General features: G+C 41.7%; 1 protein-coding gene across 5 annotated transcripts; it reads left to right on the plus strand.

Moving 5' to 3' along the window:
* The first annotated feature begins 17,785 nt into the window (after positions 1-17,785).
* On the plus strand, positions 17,786-22,706 carry LOC542309 (G-box binding factor 1). 5 transcript variants are annotated; one of them, XM_008650073.4, is made up of 13 exons: positions 17,786-18,004; positions 18,623-18,756; positions 18,885-18,960; positions 19,275-19,319; positions 19,397-19,486; positions 19,559-19,642; positions 20,582-20,718; positions 20,824-20,869; positions 20,984-21,026; positions 21,319-21,539; positions 21,739-21,816; positions 21,941-22,066; positions 22,163-22,706. In XM_008650073.4, exons 3-13 carry the CDS (start codon positions 18,901-18,903, stop codon positions 22,364-22,366), a joined length of 1,134 nt encoding a protein of 377 aa, XP_008648295.1. In that variant the 5' UTR covers positions 17,786-18,004; positions 18,623-18,756; positions 18,885-18,900; the 3' UTR covers positions 22,367-22,706. The 5 variants fall into 5 exon arrangements, with proteins under 5 accessions (XP_008648295.1, XP_008648296.1, XP_035815735.1 ...); XM_008650074.3 differs by having other exon boundaries at positions 17,816-18,004; positions 18,590-18,756; XM_035959842.1 differs by having other exon boundaries at positions 17,816-18,004; positions 18,590-18,737.
* Positions 22,707-23,362: the final 656 nt, after the last annotated feature.

The following is a 23,362-nucleotide window of genomic DNA, read 5'->3' on the forward strand; positions in this document are numbered from 1 at the left end:
ACATATCATCCACACTGGTGGGGATAGAAGTTAGATCAAGAGCCAAGCATACAATTCTCCAAGTAAATCTAGCAACCGAGCACTGAAAAAACAAGTGGTCTATGGATTCAGAAAATCCACAAAAAATACAATCCAGATTGCCACTCCAATTCTTTTTGAACAAGTTATCCTTCGTCAGAATCTTTTTATGTCTAACAAGCCATAAAAACGCTTTGATTTTATATGGCAGTCTATTTTTCCACAAGAAACTAGAAGGCACAGAGATCTGAGTGTTTTTAATTTTTTTGTAAAGAGAATTGACAGAAAAGCCTTTATTCCCCAAAAGCCAATCTGACTTATCATCCTCCTCAGAGATGGAAAAACTATTACACTGTGTAATAAGGCAATTATATTCATCTTTCAAAGCACCATAAATCCTTCTTCTAAAGTTCACAGCTCTAAACTCAGAGGAAAAGGCTTTTGCCACAGTGATATTCTTGTCATAAGCAATATCAAACAGGTTAGAAAATTTCGAAGACAGAGGTTCAGTGTCACACCAGATATTATGCCAAAAACTAGTACTATTGCCATTGCCAATTTTTTTTTTACAATAATTGTAAAAATTTTCCCGAGCATCAAGAACCCCCTTCCAAAACTGAGAATCACTTTGTCTTTTTTTAAGAGATATAATAGGCCTTCCTTTTACATATTTGTGTCTAATAATGGTCTGCCAAAGACCATTTGTATTTTCCAGTTTCCAGATCCATTTAGCTAGGAGGGCCTCATTCATCTTATGTAAATCCAAAACCCCAAGGCCACCTTGGCCTCTCGGGGAACAAACCAGCTTCCAATCAGCCAAATGGTATTTTTTAGTATTATGGCCACCTTGCCACAAGAGTCTTCTCCGAAAAATGTCCATGTTTCTCAAAATATTTTTAGGGGCTTTATACATCGATAACATGTATAGAGGGACGTTAGTAAGACTGCTGTTGATCAAAACTAACCGACCCCCTAAGCTAAGGAATTTCCCTTGCCAAGAGCCCATTTTTTTCTCAACTTTTTCAACTGTGGGTAACCACAAAGACTTGCACAATTTTTTGTCATCAATCGGAACCCCCAGGTATTTCATAGGAAGACATTTATAAGGACAGGTAAAAATATCAGCATACCAGTTTTCCTTAACAGAAGCTTCACCTAAGCAGAAGATTTCACTTTTATGAAAGTTGATTTTAAGACCAGACATCTGTTCAAATAAACAGAGGATAAACTTAAGATTTCTGGCATCCAGCAGGTCATCCTGAAGTAAAAAGATGGTGTCATCAGCGTATTGTAAACAACAGCAACCATTAGGTATGATATGAGGGATGAGACCCTTAATAATGCCTTCATCTTTAGCTTTCTGAATCAAACAAGCCAGACCATCAGCAGCAATGTTAAAAAGCAATGGGGAGAGTGGATCACCTTGTCTAACACCTTTGTGAGTGGTAAAATAAGGACCAAGTTTGTCATTTGTCTTGATGGCCACTTTACCACCACGAACAGTCTTCATAACCCAGTCACACCATTTATCTCCAAACCCTTTTTTAATCATCATCTGATAAAGAAAATTCCAATTGACTTTATCATATGCCTTTTCAAAATCCACTTTGAAAATCACCCCACTTTGTTTCTTTTTTTCACCTCATGAATAATCTCATGAAGAGACACCACACCATCCATGATGTACTTCCCTTTGATAAAGCCATACTGACAATCACTAACCACATTAGTGATACAATTAGCCAAACGGTTAGTCAACACTTTGGTGATGATCTTATAGCAAACATTAAGCAAACAAATAGGTCTAAAAGCTTTAATATCAACAGCATTAGGAACCTTGGGAATAAGAGTCACCACACCATAATTGAGTCTTTCAATATTTAGAGTCCCAGCATAAAAGTCTTGAAAAAGTTTAAACAAATCGGTTTTGATTGTGTCCCAGAACTCCTGAAAAAATTCAACAGGGATGCTATCCGGACCAGGAGCTCTATTATGCTTCATAGAGAACACAACTTCTCTAATTTCTTCCATGTCAAAAGGTCTGGTCAAGCAGCTTCTGTCAAAATCATCTAACATTTGCATATTCAGATCATTCAAAGAAATATCAGTTTCTTGAGAAGGGCCAAATAAATTCTGGTAAAAAGAAGTCGCCAATTGGTTAATTGCATTATCATCCTGAGCAACAATGTCATCATGAGAAAGAGACACAATCTTAAGCTTCCTCCTCTTGTAATTGGCTAACAAATGGAAATATTTTGAATTCTCATCACCTTCCAAGATGAATTTATCACGAGCTCTCTGTTTGAGCTTAGCTCTCTCCTCATCAACTATTTTTTTGAGAGTCAATTCCAACTCAAGTTTTTCCATTCTTTCATTCTCTGAAAGACCAATCACCTCACTAATATTATCAAAGGTGTCAATTTTAGCCAGCAATTCTTTTTTCATCTTTTTATAATGCCCTTCAACATTTATATTCCATCCTTTGAGCATTTGTTTCAAACGTTTAATTTTCGTTTTCCAAATATCAATACTACATATAGCCTTCACAGGAATAGACCAGTTTTGTATCACCTTTTTGTGAAAGTCAGGCCTGTCTTTCCAACACAGCTCATATTTGAAAATTCTACTACCAGTAGAGATAACATCAGTTTGAATGCATAATGGAACATGATCAGAAAAAGATCTATTCAAAGCCCGCACATTAGTATTATTATACGCGAGATCCCACTCAGGACTAGCCAAAAAACGATCTAATTTTTCAAAGGTGGGGTCAATCCGGTTGTTAGACCAGGTGAACAATCTATTGCTCAAATCAAACTCTATAAGCCCATTTTGCTCAATTATACTATTAAAAAGGAAGCTCCACTTGTTAACTCCTCCAGGTTTATTTTTCTCATCCGCTTTTCTTATAATATTAAAATCACCACCCACAAGCAAAGGAGCACGACTTCTCGAGCAAAAAGACGACAGTTCACTCAGAAATCTGCATTTATTTTCCTTCTGAGCAGCCCCATACACATTAATAAAATTCCAGATGAAAATTTTTTCCCTATGGTAAATCAAGGTACGAATCATAAATTCCCCAATCTCATTTTCTCTCACATCAAAAACATCAGCATTAAAACCCACTAACAAACCACCAGATCTACCAATAGGGGGGGCAGAAAACCAGGCAAAAGATTTATTACCAGCCAGCGAATTTAACCAGAACTCACTAAAATTACTTCTTAGAGTTTCTTGCAAACCAATAAAGTCCACTTTCTCATCTTTAATGAGTTCACGCAGAAACTGAACCTTAGAGCCAATCCCTAACCCCTGACAATTCCAAATGAGGCCTATCATCAAACTGGGTCAGGGGGGAGGTAACTCTTCTCAGTTTCCCTTTTCCTATTAGGTGTATACCTAATTTTGGGGGAAACTTTTCTATTTCTCTGGTTCTTTCGATGTTTAATTTTTCTTCCTTTTCTCAGGACCATAACATCCAAGAGATCATAATCCATTTCTTTCTCAGATTCAGCATGGACACTGCTATCCACATCATTAATATCATCCACAATGAGTTCCTCATCTTTTTTATTTCCACAAGATTGAATAGCCAGAATTTTTCTGGACATTTCTAACTCTCTTATCAAATCAAGATTAGCTATAACATTGGACTCAGAAGCCCCCAAACAAACCCCAAGCTTATTAGAGATATCATATAAATCCTCATTATTCGCATTAAGTAAGGAGAAGGGATTGTTAGACATACCTTTGTTGAGGAAGGCGTCCTTAGCTTCGGCCCTGGAAATAGCCTTCTCTGCCACACTAATATCATCATTTTTCTCCAGTCTTGAGCTTTTCCTTGAGCCTTCTGCAACAGATGTCTTGGTCTCGCAGGTTTTTTTTGCTACCAGATCCTGATTCTTATCCTTTGCCGAGGGGATCGAAAGAACCTCACCCATTTTAGCCTGGAAATCAGTCTGCATTTCCTCCATATCTTTGGCAAATTCTTCTAACTCTTGGGAACTCAACAGATCATCTTCATTTGGATCAAACTCAACTTTCTCATCGCTAAGATCTTCGGATCTCACACCATCATCAGTTTTATCCTTAGCATTATCTATGGGGACTTCAGTTTCATTTTTTTTAAAGGAATCTTTGCTTTGTGAGGAGGACTCACCCACTTTAAAATTGGGCACTGGATTTTCATCCTCACCATCATCTTCTTCATTTCTGGGTTTTTTCCAAGATTTGTCAAACATCGGATCATTAATCCCATGAATATCAACAGAAGCCCTCTTTCCCAAATTAATTGACTCATCATTCCATCCATCCTCACAGATAGATTCAATCCTAAAGTAAATGTCATATAAAAAAGGTTTCACAGCTACCTCAACAACTGGTGGGATCATAGCAACACTCTTAATGTGGACTTTAAATCTCACAATATCTTCAGAATCCAAGGACAACAGATCCACTTCTTCAACAGCACCAATCATGGAACCAATTTCACAAATTGATTGATAATTTTGTAATTCTTCAGGGACATTCTCAGCAACTATCCAGGCAGTATGCAATCTGGATTTAGGTTTGGCACGAGAGCTCCACGGAACCACTACAATTTTAGCCCCAGACATCTTCATTTTTAGTTCAGGGAAACTAATCATCTCATCGAGGCGTTCTTGAGAGGGAAATTGCATTAAAAATCCAGAGTGACATTTGGTAGCCTTTGAAAGGGAAATAGGCTTTAAACCTTTTCCTAAATGATTTTGGTGATTGAATGTCCAACACAAACAATTGGACTAATTAGTTTGCTCTAGATTATATGTTCTACAGGTGCCAAAGATTCAACATAAAGCCAATAAAAAGACCATGTTTTGGATTCAATAAAGGAGCAAAGGGGCAACCGAGGGCACCCCTGGTCTGGCGCACCGGACTGTCCGGTGTGCCACCGGACAGTGAACAGTACCTGTCCGGTGCACCAGGGGACTCAGACTCAAACTCTTCGCCCTCGGGAATTCTCGGAAGCCGGCGCACTATAATTCACCGGACTGTCCGGTGTGCACCGGACATGTCCGGTGCTCCAAGGAAGCGCGGTCTCCAGAACTCGCCAGCCTCGGGTTCGCGCGGCAGCCGCTCCGCTAAAATTCACCGGACTGTCCGGTGTGCCAGCGGAGCAACGGTCATCTTCGCGCCAACGGCCGACTCTGACAGTAAACAGTGCAGAACAGTACACGCGGCAGAAGTCAGAGCAGAGGATCAGAGAGGCACCGGACTGTCCGGTGTGCACCGGACTGTCCGGTGCCACATGAGGACAAAGCCTCCAACGGTCGACCAGCTCCAATCTCAACGGCTAGGATGACGTGGCTGGTGCACCGGACATGTCCGGTGTGCACCGGACTGTCCGGTGCGCCCATCGCCAGCAGACTTCATCAACGGCTAGTTTTTGGATGGTGGCTATAAATACCACCCCAACCGGCCACTTTGGGGGTGTGGGAGTCCAAGCAACATTCCAAGTCATCTAGTTGACATACTCAAGCCCTCCCAACCACCTATATTCATTGATCCATCCTATACACAAGATTTAGTCCACTACAACCAACACAAGTGCCACAAAAGAGAGAGCAAGCAATTGAGTGCTACTCAATTGAGTTTAGCCCTAGCGCCTTGTGAGATTCATTGAGAGATAGTGTGTGCTACATCTTTGTGTTCATTTGCGCGTGGAGTTTTTGACTCCCATTCGAACTTCATCCAAAGTGTTGGAGGCTTGTAAAAGCTAGCAAGAGACACCAAAGATTGTGGTGGTCCTTGTGGGATCGAGAGTGATCCTTGAGAAGAAGAAGAGCTCGCCGATCCTTGTGTGATCGGGAGAGAGGGAAAGGGTTGAAAAAGACCCGTCCTTAAGTGGACTCCTCAACGGGGACTAGGCCTTCGAGGGCCGAACCTCGGTAAAACAAATCACCCGTGTTCATTGTGCTTTTGGTTGTGATTTGTTTGCTTTCCCTTACTCAAAGTTCTCTTGCACTATTCTTTGCTCATATCATTTGGTATTGCTTCAAGTTAAAATCTCATTTAAGTAAAGCAACACTCCGCAAGAAAAGAACTTGAGTTAGTGCTCTTTTTCATCTAAGCTTTCTTGCTTTGTTATCATAGAATTACAAGTTGTATTGATTTATCACTTCCGCATTATTTGAAAGCTATACTCTTTACTAGCAAGAACTAAGTTTTTATACTCCGATAATTGTTCATCTTGTTCTAACCACTAATCAAAGGATCTAGTTGGGGGATAAAGTTTTAATTTTCAGGTTTCGCCTATCCACCCCCCTCTAGGCGACTTTCAATTGGTATCAGAGCTAGGCACTTCATCTTGAGTCTAACAACTCGAAGTGATGGCTCGTAGAAGATCCCAAAAGAACAAGAAGACCCAGGAGAACCCAACTCGGAAGGAGGTAACTCTTGAGATTTTATTTGATGATTGTTCTAACTATGATTCATGGTCATCTAGTGTGATAAATGCTTTTAGAACCATAGATCCTCGATTAGAACAAATTATAGACAAGAGTATTTTTCCCTCTAATTTCAATGGAAAAATTAATTCCGAGGAGGATCAAAGATGTTATCGCTTAAACTATCTAGCTTTTGACATCTTGACTAATTCTCTTAGCAAAGAAGATTATCATGCCTTCATATCAAACTATGATGAATCCGTCCATGATGCGCATGATATTTGGACTAGAATTAGAAGCAAATTTGATGAGTCCAAACATGATAGTTCATTTTGTGTCTCTACTTCCTTTGGTATTTGTGATACTAACCCTTGCAAGGAAGAAGAAGAGAATGAACGATGGAGACCAAACGATGAATCCACCTCTCCAAAAGGTTTGTCTTCCCATTTCGATTCCCACATGTGTTGTGTGGCTAATGAAAATGATAGCGGAAGCACAAATGAGGATGAGGAGGAAGAAAGAAGCTTTGTGCATCTCTACGCTCGCCTAAGCCAAGAAGATAAGGCGGTCATGCTCAAACTTCTAGAAAGAGCGAGAGAACAAAGCGAAGCTCGTCAAAGGCTAGAAGATATTCTCTCCATAAAGATGCAACACTTTGACGAGTTGACTAAAGAACATGAGGAGCTAAAGTGCTCTCATGATGATTTGGTCCAAAGGTATGAAACTATTTCAATTGAGCAAGATAACGCTTCACATTGTATAGCTCAATTAGTAAATAGGAATACCTTGCTCAAGGACCAAGTAGAAAAGCTAAAAGTTGAAAATCTAGCTTTTCAAGATAAATATGATATGCTTTTATGTTCTCATGAAAATCTTATGGATAATCATATCATATTAAACATTGCTCATGAGGTTGTGATAGAGAACTTAAAATCCCAACAACCTCACTCGTGCACATGTATTCAAATTAATACTATATTACCATGTGCTAATGCTTGTTGTTTGTCAACAAGCAAATCTTCCTTTGAGCTAGAATTTGCAGGAACAAATGATGATTCATATCAAAAACTCAAAGAAGAAAATGAGAGGCTAAAGAAGAGCTTGACACAACTAAAAGGGAAATGCATTGCCCAACCTTCTCAAGATAACCGTGATCACATGGTGAAGAAGCTTGAGACGGGAACAACCGTGGCATGCACTACATCCCTTGAAGAAAATGTCAAGGATTTGAGGATTGCCATGAGGAGGAAACAAAAGATGAAATTCAACACCTCCTCCAAAAGCCTCAACCACGCCTCCACAAAAGGTAACATCCAAGGTAATGATCAAGCCACACTTCACATTAAGAGGTGTAGTGAATACTTTGAAGTGGGGCACTTGATTAGGTCATGTCCCTATATTAATGGCTTGATTATTAACAAGGATGATAGACTTTGTTTTAAATGCTCTAAGAAGGGACACTTGCTTAGATCTTGTCCCCATTTAAAACAAAAAGGCATAGGGTTAGAAAAGAAAGTTTTTACTGACCATGTAGCAGGCAACAAGCAAGGAAAGAAGAAAACTTCAAAACTTGAAAAACGCCTATGCTACACATGCCGAAGAAAGGGACATCAATGCAAGGATTGTCCCATTGGTAACAATTCCACTCCTAGCTTGTCAATTAATTTTCATGTAACTAGGCAACCCAAAATTGCAACTTGTGCTAGAAAGGTAACAAGTTTACCAAACGCTAGCACAAAGGACACTTGGGTTCCTAGATCTTTGTTTACTAACCTTAACGGACCCATTAAGCGATGGGTACCAAAATGTGCTTGACAAGATTTGTAGGAGAAGGAGATGATATGAACCTTTGGGGTGCTTGAGGAAGTTAATTCAATTCTTATCAACTCAAGCTATCAATCTTCAAATGATCTACATATTCAAGATTGACCCAAGGTTATTTCAATATGTTATTCAAAACCCATATCATCTCGGGGAAGATATTGATGTTGTAGGAATTAAAGAATTATCATGTGCGGAATTTCAAAGCCTACAACATGGAGGAAAGTCAAGGGATGGTAACATTTATATTCTTAAGTGCAATTGTCTTAATTTGTCATGTGTCTTGTGTAGTCACATAGAAATAGAAAGCACTTAAGGATGTTTTAAAATTATGTCATCATTCTTTGAAGAAATTCCTTTCATACGGTAGATTGTGTATTTATCAATTCTATATTATGACAATCTACATGTTTTAAATTGTTGCAAGTTCACATGGCATGTCTTTACATTAATTATTCTATTATTGCCATGTTCTAGGTATAAAGAGATATTTCATGTTCTTAAAAGAATAAGGTGTCATATAAGAAATTCAAATACTTAGGACACTTATAAAAGGAAAAATTCTCTCTATAGCTAGAAAAGTGAGACTAATGTTTTTATCTAAGTAATTTAAGTAGTCTCACTTGTAGAGAATAAGTTTCTCTATGGAAATGCGTATCTCATCATGTCTAGGAAATTCTATCCAATAATTCATGTTGTATCTCTTATTGCTCAATTGGATATGATTCTTTCACATTTATCGCTTTCCAAATCATGATTTAGATTTATTCCTATAATCTCAAAGGATTAGTTATGCTTGTTTTATGAGTTAAAATTGAGCATAACATCATCTATGAATAATCTAGTTCATGCTATGGAGTTTCCATGTTTTGTTAATCTAACTTCTCATTCTTTATCAAAATGATTACTAAATGGAAACTAGTGCTTGTGTTGCTAACGTATCTCTTGAGCTTACTTATAAATATGCATAGAAGGGAAAGTACACAAGCCTCATGGGTTGATCTTCACCCAAAAGAAGAAAGGTAAAAGCAAAGGTATGGGAACTCATCTTCTTAATTAAGTTTAGTTCCCATCTCAATGGGTATTTAATCTAAATTATCATATTCTACCCTTGTGAGGAATAGATTCGCTATTGGACCGAAATTAACTAAGTGTGCATTCAAATATCATTTTCTCAATGCTCATGTCCATTAGAATCTATTTAATGCCTCTGCGATATTTATATATATGTTATCATATTGATTTGCTTCCAAGTGATGATTAACTAACTTCAATATGATAAAGTAAAATCTCCAATGATTATTAAAATGCTTAAAAGGTGCTCACTCATTTTTCTCAAATGAAATGCACTTATGTTAAGGATTTTACTTCATGTCTATGTGACTTGTGGATGATGAATTATGTATGCTAATTATCTAAAGTAATCATCCTTTCCCATATACTCCCTTGCACTGTTAACATGTCTCTTGAGTATTTTCAATAAGTTTGGAAGGAAAAAGAGACAAATACAAAGGGAGGACACTCAAATGAAAAGGGGAAAAACATCAAGGATAACAACAGCTACTTGGACAATAAGGTCTTCGCAATAATCAATGGTGTGGTTGTAAGCATTCTAAATTCTCTTTCATTATGAGATTACAAGGCTTAAGTTGTTTATTGCTAAATTTATGAGCCTTGATCAAAATGTATAATGCTTCTCCCTTTATGTTCTTAAAAGTGAATGCATCGAAGTCAGTTCTTTCAATTACTTGATGCATATCTTTAGGGGGAGTCCAGTCTTATATTTTGATTATGTTGAGACTATTGCTTTATCTTAGTAATTTCATATAGTCTCTTGCATGAGAATAATGTTTCTCATATAGTATGCTACTTCACATCAATCCAACTTGTTAAAATAATGTCGCTTGTATCAAGGATTGTTGCTTTCATTTCTAAAGTAGCATGCTTATTGGATTCTCCTATTTTTAAGCTTGATTGAAAATTTAATGCCTTTGTTGTTTTCTTGATCGCATATTGGTTGATCATTGAACAACTTCAATTATCACTTATGCTTCTTAGTGCCTCATGTAATTTGAATTTAATTTCTATTGATATGCACTAAGGAAAAAGGAGAATTCATGATTCATTTATGCAACTTGTGATCCATTTGATTTATGCTAACAATAACTTGAAAAAGATCACTAGTTATAGAACTCTCTCTTGTGCAAAATATTTTCACACACTTTTATTAAGCATAGGTCTTAAGCAAACGAGACCAAGGACATAAGCACAATGGAGAGAACGTCTTTATGAGAAGGTACAAAAGGGTAAAACCACTTCCTTTCATTTAAACTTGTACCTAAATCTTCCTCTTATAAGCATTCTTTGCATATCTTATACATAAGGAAGAGAAAGCATGTCCTTTGCATTTATCCCTGCTTCATACCTAGTTTAACCTCTTAAAATTTCACTCATGCATTATTGCATCTTTGCTAAAACTAGATGAAGTGATTCTATTGTCAAAGAGCTTAAAGCTTAACCTTGTAACGAGGATAAGCTACCTTTGTTCCAAAGGTGGATGGTCCTTAAGTCTCTTTGAAATCCTTAAAGGAAAAATGCTTAAAATGTTTGCAACATGCTTTCATAAGTGCATAAACTGTCTTGAGCATCACTCATATACTATGACACAATGCACTTCACTTTCTCTATGATATAGACTTGTTCTCATTAACCTAATTATGTGCACTTGGCATTTAAGGCCAAAATATGTATTCCTCTCAAGGCACATATTTAGGGGGAGAAACCTATATAGAACTATGATCATGCTTAATTGACATATCTCTTGATCATATCTCTTTCATTTTGGTACAAATGCATATATCCTACTATTCCCGTACCATGACTACGACTAATATGTTTCCAAGTATATTACTATGCTAAGTCGTAGATTGAAAGGGAAATGGAGTCTTCGGCGAAAACAAAGGCTTCCACTCCGTATATCATACTTCGCCATCACTCCAAGCAACTCTCTATTCTTTGGGGGAGAAATGAGCATCAAAGAAAACGACTTCGTCTTTGAAGAGAGTAGGAGCCCAAAGCTAAAAGACCGGACTTCGCCTTTGGTATAATCTTAACTCATTTATTTATGCCCAAAGGGGAAGATAGCACTTCAAGGGCTCTAATGATTCCGTTTTTGGCGATTCATGCCAAAAAGGGGGAGAAATGAGCCCAAAGCAAAAGGACCGCACCACCACCACTAAATTCAAAAACTTAGTGCTTTCCAAAAGTATTTATCATTTGGTATCCTATTGTGTTCAAAAGGGGGAGAAAGTAGTATTTCAAAAATGGTATATCAAAACCCTCTTGAACACTAAGAGGTGGATCTCTTTTAGGGGGAGTTTTGTTGAAGTCAAAGGAAAAGCATTTTAAACAAGGGGAGAAAATTTCAAATCTTGAAAATGCTTTGCAAACTCTTATTCATTCACCTTTGACTATTTGCAGAAGATCTTTGAAATGGATTTACAAAAAGAATTTGCAAAAACAAAACATGTGGTGCAATCGTGGTCCAAAATACTAAATAAGAAAGAACCATTCATGCATATCTTATGAAATCAATATTGGTTTAAATTCCAAGCAATCTTTGCACTTACCGTAGGCAAACTAGTACAATTATGCTCTTATATTTTTGCTTTGGTTTGTGTTGGCTTCAATCACCAAAAAGGGGGAGATTGAAAGGGAAATAGGCTTTAAACCTTTTCCTAAATGATTTTGGTGATTGAATGTCCAACACAAACAATTGGACTAATTAGTTTGCTCTAGATTATATGTTCTACAGGTGCCAAAGATTCAACATAAAGCCAATAAAAAGACCATGTTTTGGATTCAATAAAGGAGCAAAGGGGCAACCGAGGACACCCCTGGTCTGGCGCACCGGACTGTCCGGTGTGCCACCGGACAGTGAACAGTACCTGTCCGGTGCACCAGGGGACTCAGACTCAAACTCTTCGCCCTCGGGAATTCTCGGAAGCCGGCGCACTATAATTCACCGGACTGTCCGGTGTGCACCGGACATGTCCGGTGCTCCAAGGAAGCGCGGTCTCCAGAACTCGCCAGCCTCGGGTTCGCGCGGCAGCCGCTCCGCTAAAATTCACCGGACTGTCCGGTGTGCACCGGACTGTCCGGTGTGCCAGCGGAGCAACGGTCATCTTCGCGCCAACGGTCGACTCTGACAGTAAACAGTGCAGAACAGTACACGCGGCAGAAGTCAGAGCAGAGGATCAGAGAGGCACCGGACTGTCCGGTGTGCACCGGACTGTCCGGTGCCACATGAGGACAAAGCCTCCAACGGTCGACCAGCTCCAATCTCAACGGCTAGGATGACGTGGCTGGTGCACCGGACATGTCCGGTGTGCACCGGACTGTCCGGTGCGCCCATCGCCAGCAGACTTCATCAACGGCTAGTTTTTGGATGGTGGCTATAAATACCACCCCAACCGGCCACTTTGGGGGTGTGGGAGTCCAAGCAACATTCCAAGTCATCTAGTTGACATACTCAAGCCCTCCCAACCACCTATATTCATTGATCCATCCTATACACAAGATTTAGTCCACTACAACCAACACAAGTGCCACAAAAGAGAGAGCAAGCAATTGAGTGCTACTCAATTGAGTTTAGCCCTAGCGCCTTGTGAGATTCATTGAGAGATAGTGTGTGCTACATCTTTGTGTTCATTTGCGCGTGGAGTTTTTGACTCCCATTCGAACTTCATCCAAAGTGTTGGAGGCTTGTAAAAGCTAGCAAGAGACACCAAAGATTGTGGTGGTCCTTGTGGGATCGAGAGTGATCCTTGAGAAGAAGAAGAGCTCGCCGATCCTTGTGTGATCGGGAGAGAGGGAAAGGGTTGAAAAAGACCCGTCCTTAAGTGGACTCCTCAACGGGGACTAGGCCTTCGAGGGCCGAACCTCGGTAAAACAAATCACCCGTGTTCATTGTGCTTTTGGTTGTGATTTGTTTGCTTTCCCTTACTCAAAGTTCTCTTGCACTATTCTTTGCTCATATCATTTGGTATTGCTTCAAGTTAAAATCTCATTTAAGTAAAGCAACACTCCGCAAGAAAAGAACTTGAGTTAGTGCTCTTTTTCATCTAAGCTTTCTTGCTTTGTTATCATAGAATTACAAGTTGTATTGATTTATCACTTCCGCATTATTTGAAAGCTATACTCTTTACTAGCAAGAACTAAGTTTTTATACTCCGATAATTGTTCATCTTGTTCTAACCACTAATCAAAGGATCTAGTTGGGGGATAAAGTTTTAATTTTCAGGTTTCGCCTATCCACCCCCCTCTAGGCGACTTTCAGCCTTCCAATTTTTCCCCCAAGGAAAGTGGAACCCAAAGTCCTTCACCAAATCCTCCGCAGACACCAGACCTTCAATCACTTTAACCAATCCAATGAAAACCCTTTTTGGTTTTTTGGAAATAGGTTTAGCGAAGTGAGAGAGGTAAAAACCCAGACCGTCAGCTGCCATACCAACTATGGGCATATTAGGTTTGCTTTGTTTAGGTAAAACACATCTAGCAGTAACATGAGTATCCTTACGGCAGATATCACACCACAAAGTATTGAAACAATTTCTAGCATGATGACCATCCATTCCACATTTTTGACAAAACGCAGGGCGAGCGAAATCACTTTCTTTCTTCAAAGAAGAAGGGGACAAGATGGGGTTACCAGATTGAGTGCCATCACCCGAAGACGAAGACATCAATCCCTCTTGAGAATCAGCTTTCCCCATCTGCGGTTTCAATCTCCAGCTAAGATTGCGATTCCGAGTCCAAGATTGGGATCCTTGGCCCGAATCTTTCTGACCCCATCGATCCCAAGAAGGATTAGGGATGTTCTTGTTCTTCGGATCCATCACGCCAAGATGCTTGACGTCGCGAGTAAAACCTGACCCCAACCGAGGCCACTCTTCTTCAGACACCGGGGGGCGAAAGGGGGTTACGCACCATCCACCATGAAAGTCAGATCTAGAGTAAACAGGGAGCGACCAAAGACGCGAGAGGAAAGCGGCGCAGTGGGGAAAAGAATCCGAACCCACAAAATCAGGAGCAAACCCTAACCTGGATTGAGGAGGCGAAGCAGTCGAGGAAATGGCGTGGGAGATAGTCCGCGCAGACGGGGTTAGGGTTCGAGCGGACGACGAAATGCCCCGACACCGACCAGGCCAGGAAACCGAAGGGACCAAAAGAGGAGGCGAGCGGCAGACTTGGGCCGCACAGGCAACAGAAGGCGGAAGCCCACCGAGACCACTACGCACGCCAACAGGACCATGCGCAACAGGAGCAGGGGCACCCGGAGAAGAAGACGTCTCAGCCCAGGGTGCTTTTCGCCATCTTCTTTTCTTTTTCGCCATCCCCATTGTTCAGCTCCGAGTATTTGCTATGATAGATCTATGGATCTCAACATTTATAAGACGACTGCGTCTTGATGCGGCTTTAATCCGGCTGTGTCCCTGGAAATCTTGACAAGGATATGGAGAGGAGGCTTAGCTACGCCCTAAGCAGAGAAGACATCGAGAACGCCATACTCGGAGGACCTTAACCTGAACACATGGCGAAGGGGCTTAGTCGAGGTTGGCTGCATCTTGATGCGGCTTTAATTCAGTTGTGGTTGCAACTTCCACAATATTTTTCCACTATGATTGCAGTTGCAACAGTCCGAACAACTGTAGCAACCATCACATTACAATATTGTGAACCAAACGACGCCTAAGTGTCTACCAACTCTATGGACACTTAGAACTAGGTAGTCCTTAACATTCTCGATCATCCTTTAAAAAATGACCATTCATTTTCATCGTTAAGGCATGAATACCACGTAATCCCAGTCATCTTCAATTATTATGACCTAACCAACCTTGTTTCTACAAAACATTCTTTGGCTACAATAATTTTATATTATCATTAATTACCAAAACCAAACTAGAGCATAGATGTTTTCAATTTCTATTTTTGGTGATTGATGACAACCTATCATCGAGTATTGTATAGGAAAAGGAGTTGTAATTATGTAGATGTTTTGATCCTCATATAGACTAGAATATAGTTCAAATCCATATTGTACTTATCTAAGACTCAAAATCGGTTCCTAATTATGTACGCCACCATGAGGAGTTATTCTTTATCCAATAGATCAACATGCATCGTACGTAGACCTGAGTTTGGACTATCAATGATTCTTCCAAACACCTTTATTCTTTTATATGGTAATTGAAATCATGACGAGTCCATCGTCATCTACCTCCACAAACCATCTCCTTGGCCTACCCATTTTTGTGGAGCTGATGAAGTCCAACCATGCACTATATATGACACATGCAGGTTAGGGATGCTATCTACAACGCAAAGTTGCTCAACTTCCTGATCGATGACACTAAGGTGTCACCAGCCAAAATGTCCTAGAAGGGCAATGATGGAAAAGAGATTGAGGTGGACAGTCCAGGGTATGAAGACTGGAAAGCTATAGATCAACAAGTCCCAAAGTTATCTCCTTTTACCGCTATAAAAAGACATGTTGATTTAAGTTTATTTGGTAAAAAACATAGTTAAAGATAGGACAGAGATCCAAGGCTCCTTTGACTCATAAACAAGTGCAAGGATCGTCAATATACGGTTGACCCTAGCAAATAGCAAAAGTGCAATCTATCTATTTTTTGAATACTTTGGACAAAACGAAATTCATGGGTGATGAGATGTCTGAAGTTGGCCTTTTCTATATAATACGAAGAATTGGTAGAGTACATTCTTACCGGTCCAATAGCGACTACCTCCGACTGGTCTCTCCTGTCCGTGCTATGTAGCTCAATGATATTAGCGAGCTTTAGTCAAGCTTATTAATGTTTGTTTAGGTCTAATTGTAATTAGATACCACATTGAAAACTAATACCAGCCTATTCAAACTTATTAATGTTGTCACACGAGTGTGAATCATTACCGCTGTCATTTACGTTACAGTTGTGAACCAAACGATACCTTAGAGTAGTGTGATAAGACTTTATTTTTCTGTAGTTGTACTATAAAGGATGACATGAAACAAATAGCTTAACATAGGCAAACCTTAGTTAGGTGTAGTGGTGCACAATTCTGAAAACTAGTGATGGATAAATCCAAGAGGGTCCATGCAAAGTTTAAAACAAAATCCAACTTAAAAAGCGATTGAACAAGTGAGATGTTGGTGTTGCGGTAGCATCAAACGTGTTCGATGGGTACCATATATGGGCAATCAGACATGAGTGTGTCCTAATACATTTCGGTGGGTACCATATATGGGCCACCAGGCATTAATGTGTCCTAATATGTTTGAGCGCAACTTAGAAAGTCAGAGTTACGATCTATGTTATTTGGTTCAAAAAAATATAAATAGATGATTTTGAAAAAAAAACAAACTTTGAAAATAACTCTTTTTTGTTAGACTTTTTTTTTGAGAAGCAAAAGCTGGTTGGCCCAATGCAACAAACCCACGTGGGATCACCCATCCACCTCCCAAGTCAGGATAAGCTAGCTAGGTCCCTGAGCTGTCACCTAGTCAGTGACGTCTCGTTGCTCCCGTGGGCCCCCACGGCTATAGTACTGCGGGGTGCGGGCTACGTGGTTCAATCGCCTCCTGACTCATACGCAGGCGCACATGGGCTTCGACGTGGCGCGTTGACGCTCACGTTTGCCCTTCTCTCGCAGCAAAGGCTGACCTGTGGGCCCGTGCGCGCATGGGTCCCGTCGACCGGAGAAAGGCAAAGTCCTCGTGCGCGTGAAGAAAATGATCCTCTTTCGTCGCCTCGGAATATTTGCGTTGCGTTCCTGGTCTCGGGAAAGTATTTTATTCCGGCCGCGGGGGGGCCCATCCGGGATGCGGCCACCACGTCACCCACATGACTGGGATGCAAAGCTGGCCACCGAGGCACGCCGCACGCCGGGCGGCGACGCGTACACCGGCGAGGCGGTCGACACGTTACCGTGTGGTACACCGGCGGTGGTGTGACGAGGAATAAACAAATGGGCCCCTCCCGGCTCCCGCATCCGTCGCCCAGCTCACCGTCCGTCAGCCACTCACCCTCCTGCCTCCCCACTTCACTTGCAGCATTGGCCATGCCATTGCCATCTGCCCATCTCCAGGGTTCCAACCATATTCCAAAGTGCACAATGGAAACGTACACAAATTACGGTCTTTCACTCCGTTTCGATGAAAGTTTCGCGTACTGTAATGTATCGCTCTATCGAATTTAAAGATTATATAAAGGTCTAGAGTTTTGGCTTTTTAAGGCCATTAATTGTGGACGAATCACAACTAGCTAGAGGACCAATGACCATGCTAGCGACGGGGGAACTGTTGGGTGCCAAGGTCTTAACTCTAAAAAAACCAAGTGGGCCCGAGCAAGTACGTGGGACGCAATCCAAGGTGCGTGTAGCAGGTATTCCAGGCCGACACGACCCAGTGGCCCAGTCCTTATCACCGACACGTGTCTCGTGACGTGGCTCAAGCCTTTGGCGCGCCTCTCCCTCTCCCCTCCCCTCGTCCCATTCCTCCTCTGTCCTCCCCCACTCGCTCCCGTTCTCCCCTGCCTCGCCGCCTCTCTCCCTGTCGTACCCACCTGCCCCCTCGCGGTCTCTCTCTCCTTCCTGATTGGATCAATCTGGCCTCGCGGCTCCGACTGATCCGTGGCGCCTCGCTCCCGAGCGGAACCACCACCTGATTTGACGAGGTGAGAATTGAGATGGCTCCCAGTTTCAATTCTGCGGGCAATGCGTTGATTTCTCCCGCCTCTCTGCGCGGATTCATGCAGCATCCAGTTGCATCCAGTTATTTGGCTTAGCCTCGTCGTTTATATTAGAGTAGTTCGTGGGCGATGATTATTATTACGATGGCTAAATTCGAGTTATGCACATATTCATCACGGAGACCCCGAGAGTTGGTGCATGATGCACTGAATCCCAGCTGCACATGTTTAAAACAGCGACACAGTTATGTCCCAGTAGGAGGTATTATTTTCTATTGATCTTTCGAGTGCAGCATCGTCGCGTCAGCAGCGGCGCAAGCTCTATACTGGTCAGACCCATTATGTGTATTCCATTCCCACCTACAGTCGTTGAATCACTCGTCTGCATCTCATCGAAGCTGGTGATGCAAGCTTCGTCTGAAGCTTTGCATGCATCCTTAGCTTATTAACTGGTGAAGTGGTTTCTTTCGCCCTGTAACTCTTTGGGTGTAACTTATGGAGAGCGATTAGCAAATTATTACCGTTTTAGATAGTTCTGCGTCAAGATTTTAAACCATTTTTTTCTTTAAGTTTTTTGCTGTCTCTGTCACCCTTTGCGTGAAGAGAGCTAGGTGGGCCGTAGAAAAGGCTTCAGTTCAGATCTCATTTCAGATAGCACAGGACCAATCTGGTCTGCAGTGTTCAACTGGAATATAAGATTTCGCTGCATAGGTCAAAGGTTTGTACGAGTGAAAAAGGTATTTATTTTTAAGTTCATTTAGTATTATTTTGGCTGGCTGAATTGTATATTTCTATGTTATTTTACTATACTATTGAAAAAATGAGTAAATTGTATGTTGTGATAATCTGAACTTTTACATGACAGACTAGCAGATACTGTCATGGCTCAGGATGAAGCTGTGGCTACCCAAAAGACTGGAAATACAACATCTCCTTCTAAGGTAATAATTTCTGATATTTAGTAGTAGTATTGTTTCGAAAATATGATTAAATAGTGCTTACTCACAATTTCGAAGCCAACTCATGCATACAATTAGAACTTCTCTTAAAACTGAAGCAAGGACATAACTGAACCACTTCCCTTCAGACCTACATGTCACATGTGTTCTTAATCTGTCAATATGACATGCATAGTGAATCTTGCCTGGTCATGCTCATTCTTATTGCTGTTTTTGAGATCTTACAAGGAATGATAACATAATTTATTTCTGACTAGTTAATTTTTTAGTGTCTCATCAATTATTTCTATTTGCAGGATTACCCAACTCCTTCTCCATATCCTGATTGGTCAACCATGCAGGTAGAATTTGAGTACTTTGCTGCACTCCCACCTCGTTGGAACAGGGTGGTCTAAGCAATAAGCACGATATTTCACAGGCATATTATGGCCCTGGTGTCTTGCCACCAACATATTTTACTCCTGCAATAGCTCCAGGTCATCCACCGCCATATATGTGGGGTCCTCAGGTATTTGAGCTTGATCTCCGTATCCATAATATGCTGAGTAAAATCTAATTCCCCTTCTCTGTGTCTCTACAGCCTATAATGCCACCCCCTTTCGGGACACCATATGCTGCAGTATACCCACATGGTGGAGCTTACCCACACCCCCTTGTGCCCATGGTAATGATGCCTATGGACATTTTTTGTTTAATTAAGCACACTATATATGTCCAAACTTGGCTGATCAAGTGACCAAGCCATTCAATGTAGGAAATGGAAAGTAAAACTTGATTATAGTTGGACAACATTTCTACTCTTTTGGTCTGTAGTTCACCATTGATGCACAGCATGTAGAATGTTGTCCATAACCTGTAATTTTGTAGCCTCATCAGAACAAAGGATCTGCACTGTGCATCTAGCTCTATTTTATATTAGCTGCCCGAGGCTTGCCCTACCAGCAGAAGATGCTGCGCACTTATTAATCATCCATTGCCGCTACTCCATTCGGATCTGGGACAAGATATATGCCTGGCTTGCGGCTGTTTTGGAGCCTCGTGGGGTATGTGAAAATTTTATATCGGTGACAGAGTGGTGGAATGAGGTTGTACACTCAAAACTCAAAAGGGTGTCCTAGAAAGGCATTTTGTTCGATCCCAATTCTGTAACCTGGGAAATCTCGAAGGAGCGAAATGCAAGAATTTCAATCGGAGACACTCTTTGGCAATCTATCTTGTGACAAAGATAAAGGAGCAGGCCACGACTTGGGGCAGTGCAGGTGCAAGACACCTTAAGGAGATCCTACAGAGCACTTAGCTTTTTGCTGTAAATTCTTGTTAGTCTTTCCTTCCTCTCGTATTTATGCATGTTTAACAATGTATACAGTTGTTGGCTTAAGCCTCTTCCCCTATTTTTAAATAAATGGCAGATCCTGCCTGTCTACGTTCAAAAAATATATATTTACACTTCATCATGCCCTTGGACGATCTACTAATCTCCTTTAGTTCCTTCTAAAGTTATTATGTTCATCTTTGTCTTAATCACTAAGAATAAATCATTCGTTTTTGAAGTTTTCCATTCTAATCAATGTTATCAATTTGATGTTCTCATGCTGCTTTCAAGATGTCAACTCCAATGAGCGTGGAGCCAGCCAAATCTACAAATAGCAAGGAGAAAAATTCCAATAAGAAACTTAAGGAAATAGATCGGACTGCAGTGTCTGCTGGCAGTGGTAACAGTAAAAGAACAGTGTCATCCATGTATGGCATACATTTTGCTTCTGTCTGTGGATTCTTTTACTGCCCCCAGCCCCCTCCTGTTCTCTTTTGGTAAACTGAAGTTATATTTTCTGACTATTTATCCAGTGAAGATTACAGTGCAGAAGGCTCAAGCGATGTAAACGATCAGAATGTATGGTATTCTGCGCACTCAGTTGATATGCTTTGAAATATATTTGTTTTAATTTTTTGAGTCCTCTGGATTGTGGGGTGGTTCATCATTACACTGAACTTTTGCATAACTCAGGTGAACGAAACGTCCAGGAAGCGGAGCTCAGATGGTGGACCTGGTATTTTACTTCTCTAACAAGTCTTTCAGTGTATATAGATACCATGCTAGTCATTACTTCTCGCCAATACTTGTTAGAGGCAGAGATGTTACCTAATATAATCAGTCATTCTGCCAAATTGGTCATCTTGTTCTCTTCTACTATGCCTTCTTCAGTGGTCCCGCGTGCATGTTTTCCTTTTGACAATAGTTGCACAAAACCTTTCAGTTGCTTCAGGGGGTAGTAACTAGATCAAACCATGTTCTGTGCATCAGAACATGCAAGAAAATGGCTAATCAAAATATATTTGCAGGCGCAGAAACCACCACAGGTGGAAACACGGAATGTGTTTTAGCTCCTAACCATACGCTGGGGAATGCTACCATTTTGCCACAACACTGCTTTTCAGCTCCAGTAATTAAGCCCAGTGCTACAAATGTCGCGAACTCGAGGGCGATAGGCACAGCATTATCTCCACCACCTGGTGTGATGGTTCCAGTTCATAATGCAGTACCATCTGACTTATCAGTTAAGGTATGTATGTCCCATCTGTTATTGCATAGGAGTGGTTGCAAGCTGGCAGTTAAGAAAAAAAAAGTAGATATTTTGAAGGGCTGAATTTCGATAGGTTATTTTTGAATTTTGAAAAAGTTTTTTTCCTTATAACCTTGATATTTCTACCTAGAACCTGTCATGTTTAGGCAATAACTGTTTTGTGGTTCATCGACTGCAGGATGAGAGGGAATTGAAGCGCGAAAAGAGGAAGCAGTCAAATAGGGAGTCTGCTAGACGATCAAGGCTGAGAAAACAGGTGTGCTGTGTGATACAGTTGTACAATGAAGCAGCATCCTGAAACATGGGAGTGGAGTCTGGCTTGGATTATTTGTCCTAACAACATATCTTCAATCTTATACTTATGCCCTCCCTTGGTGTAGGCTGAGACAGAGGAGTTGGCTACACAAGTGGAGTCTCTTGCAGCAGAGAACACGTCCCTTAGATCTGAAATCGGCCAGCTAACAGAGAGCTCAGAGAAGCTCAGACTAGAGAATTCAGCTCTAATGGTAATGAACTTTTTCCAATGCCTCTGTATACTACATTCAGGCGATGTCATGTCAATCTGCCTTTCCTCTGACGCAAGGTGCACTGTCACTTATCAGGTGAAGCTGAAGGACACCGCAGAACCGTCTCCGATTAAAGCATCCGCATCCCCGTCCTCTCCCCGTGCCTCCGCGGAGAACTTCCTTTCCATGATCGACAGCGCCAACGCGCCGAGCGTCAGCAGGCACACGGAGCACGGCGGTCCCAGGCTCCGGCAGCTCCTGGACTCCAGTCCGGCGACAGACGTCGCCGCCGTAAGCTGATGATGAAGCCGGTCCGGCAAATACGCCACAGCACATGCATGTGTCCTGGGGATTCCGCAGGCTCATGCTGCTCGAGTGCTCGTCAGCGTTACGGACTCGGACTCTGTACTCCAGTTTAGGCACTGATTCCAGTGAAGTAACCGAGGGTACCGGTAATTTTATCTGCTCTCGCGCCAGAGTGCCGGGCTGCCTTGCCTGCGACCACTCCTGTCCTGTGTACCCAGAGTTGTAACGTAGTAGGGTGTTGTGCTGCATGCCGACCTTTTGAAACTTTCGAGACCGTCATTTGGACCATTTTTTTCGTCGCAGTAACACAATACAGATCGGAGTTTGTACAGGACGGATGCTGCCTGGTGTGCGCAATTCTCTACTGCAAAATACCGACAAAAATTCTGTTTGTTTTTTGGGTTCCTGGAGTAGTGGAGTTAGGCGTAAGGCGTTGGATTCCAGGGTCAAGACGGCACGCGAAGAACTGAGGCACTGAGCGAACTGTACCGGTGGTCCATGGTCAAGGAGGCACGAGAAGAACTGCAGCGGTGCGAGGTGGCGTACCAATAACCACACCGCAGGCTACAAACCTTGGATGCGCACGCGGTGACGTACGTGCACCTTATCCATGCGGTGACGCATTAGGCGGTGACCACTCGGAGCTAAGTGGGAGATTAGGTAACAGAAAGAAGATATCCACGAGAATGCTCTTCCATGCCTTGGTCTGCATACTTTCGTCAGGGGGATCTCTGCGCATGAACTCCAGCGTTGCTATGCTGACTAATATAGTAAGCCGCCAGCGCTTTACACGGCGGACGAGGCTGGTTCCCGGCACGAATTCTGCAGGCTCACACACACACGGACGGAAGCCCAACAACCGGAGACCCGACGGACGGGCAAGGTGAGTTCTCCCTCCGGGGAGGCGGGTACGGACTACGGACGCGGACCTCTCTGCCGAAACCTTCCAATCCGTGACTCATCACTCTTTTTTTGGTAAGATAAGATTCT

Source organism: Zea mays, chromosome 6, assembly GCF_902167145.1.
Source record: "Zea mays cultivar B73 chromosome 6, Zm-B73-REFERENCE-NAM-5.0, whole genome shotgun sequence".
Classification (NCBI taxonomy): Eukaryota; Viridiplantae; Streptophyta; class Magnoliopsida; order Poales; family Poaceae; genus Zea; species Zea mays.

Coding starts and splice junctions, on each gene's coding strand:
- LOC542309 (XM_008650073.4), top strand. CDS start 18,901: ATGGCTCAGGATGAAGCTGTGGCTACCCAAAAGACTGGAAATACAACA. Junction 21,027..21,318: donor GAGCTCAGATGGTGGACCTG/GTATTTTACTTC, acceptor ATATATTTGCAG/GCGCAGAAACCACCACAGGT. Junction 21,817..21,940: donor GATCAAGGCTGAGAAAACAG/GTGTGCTGTGTG, acceptor CCCTTGGTGTAG/GCTGAGACAGAGGAGTTGGC.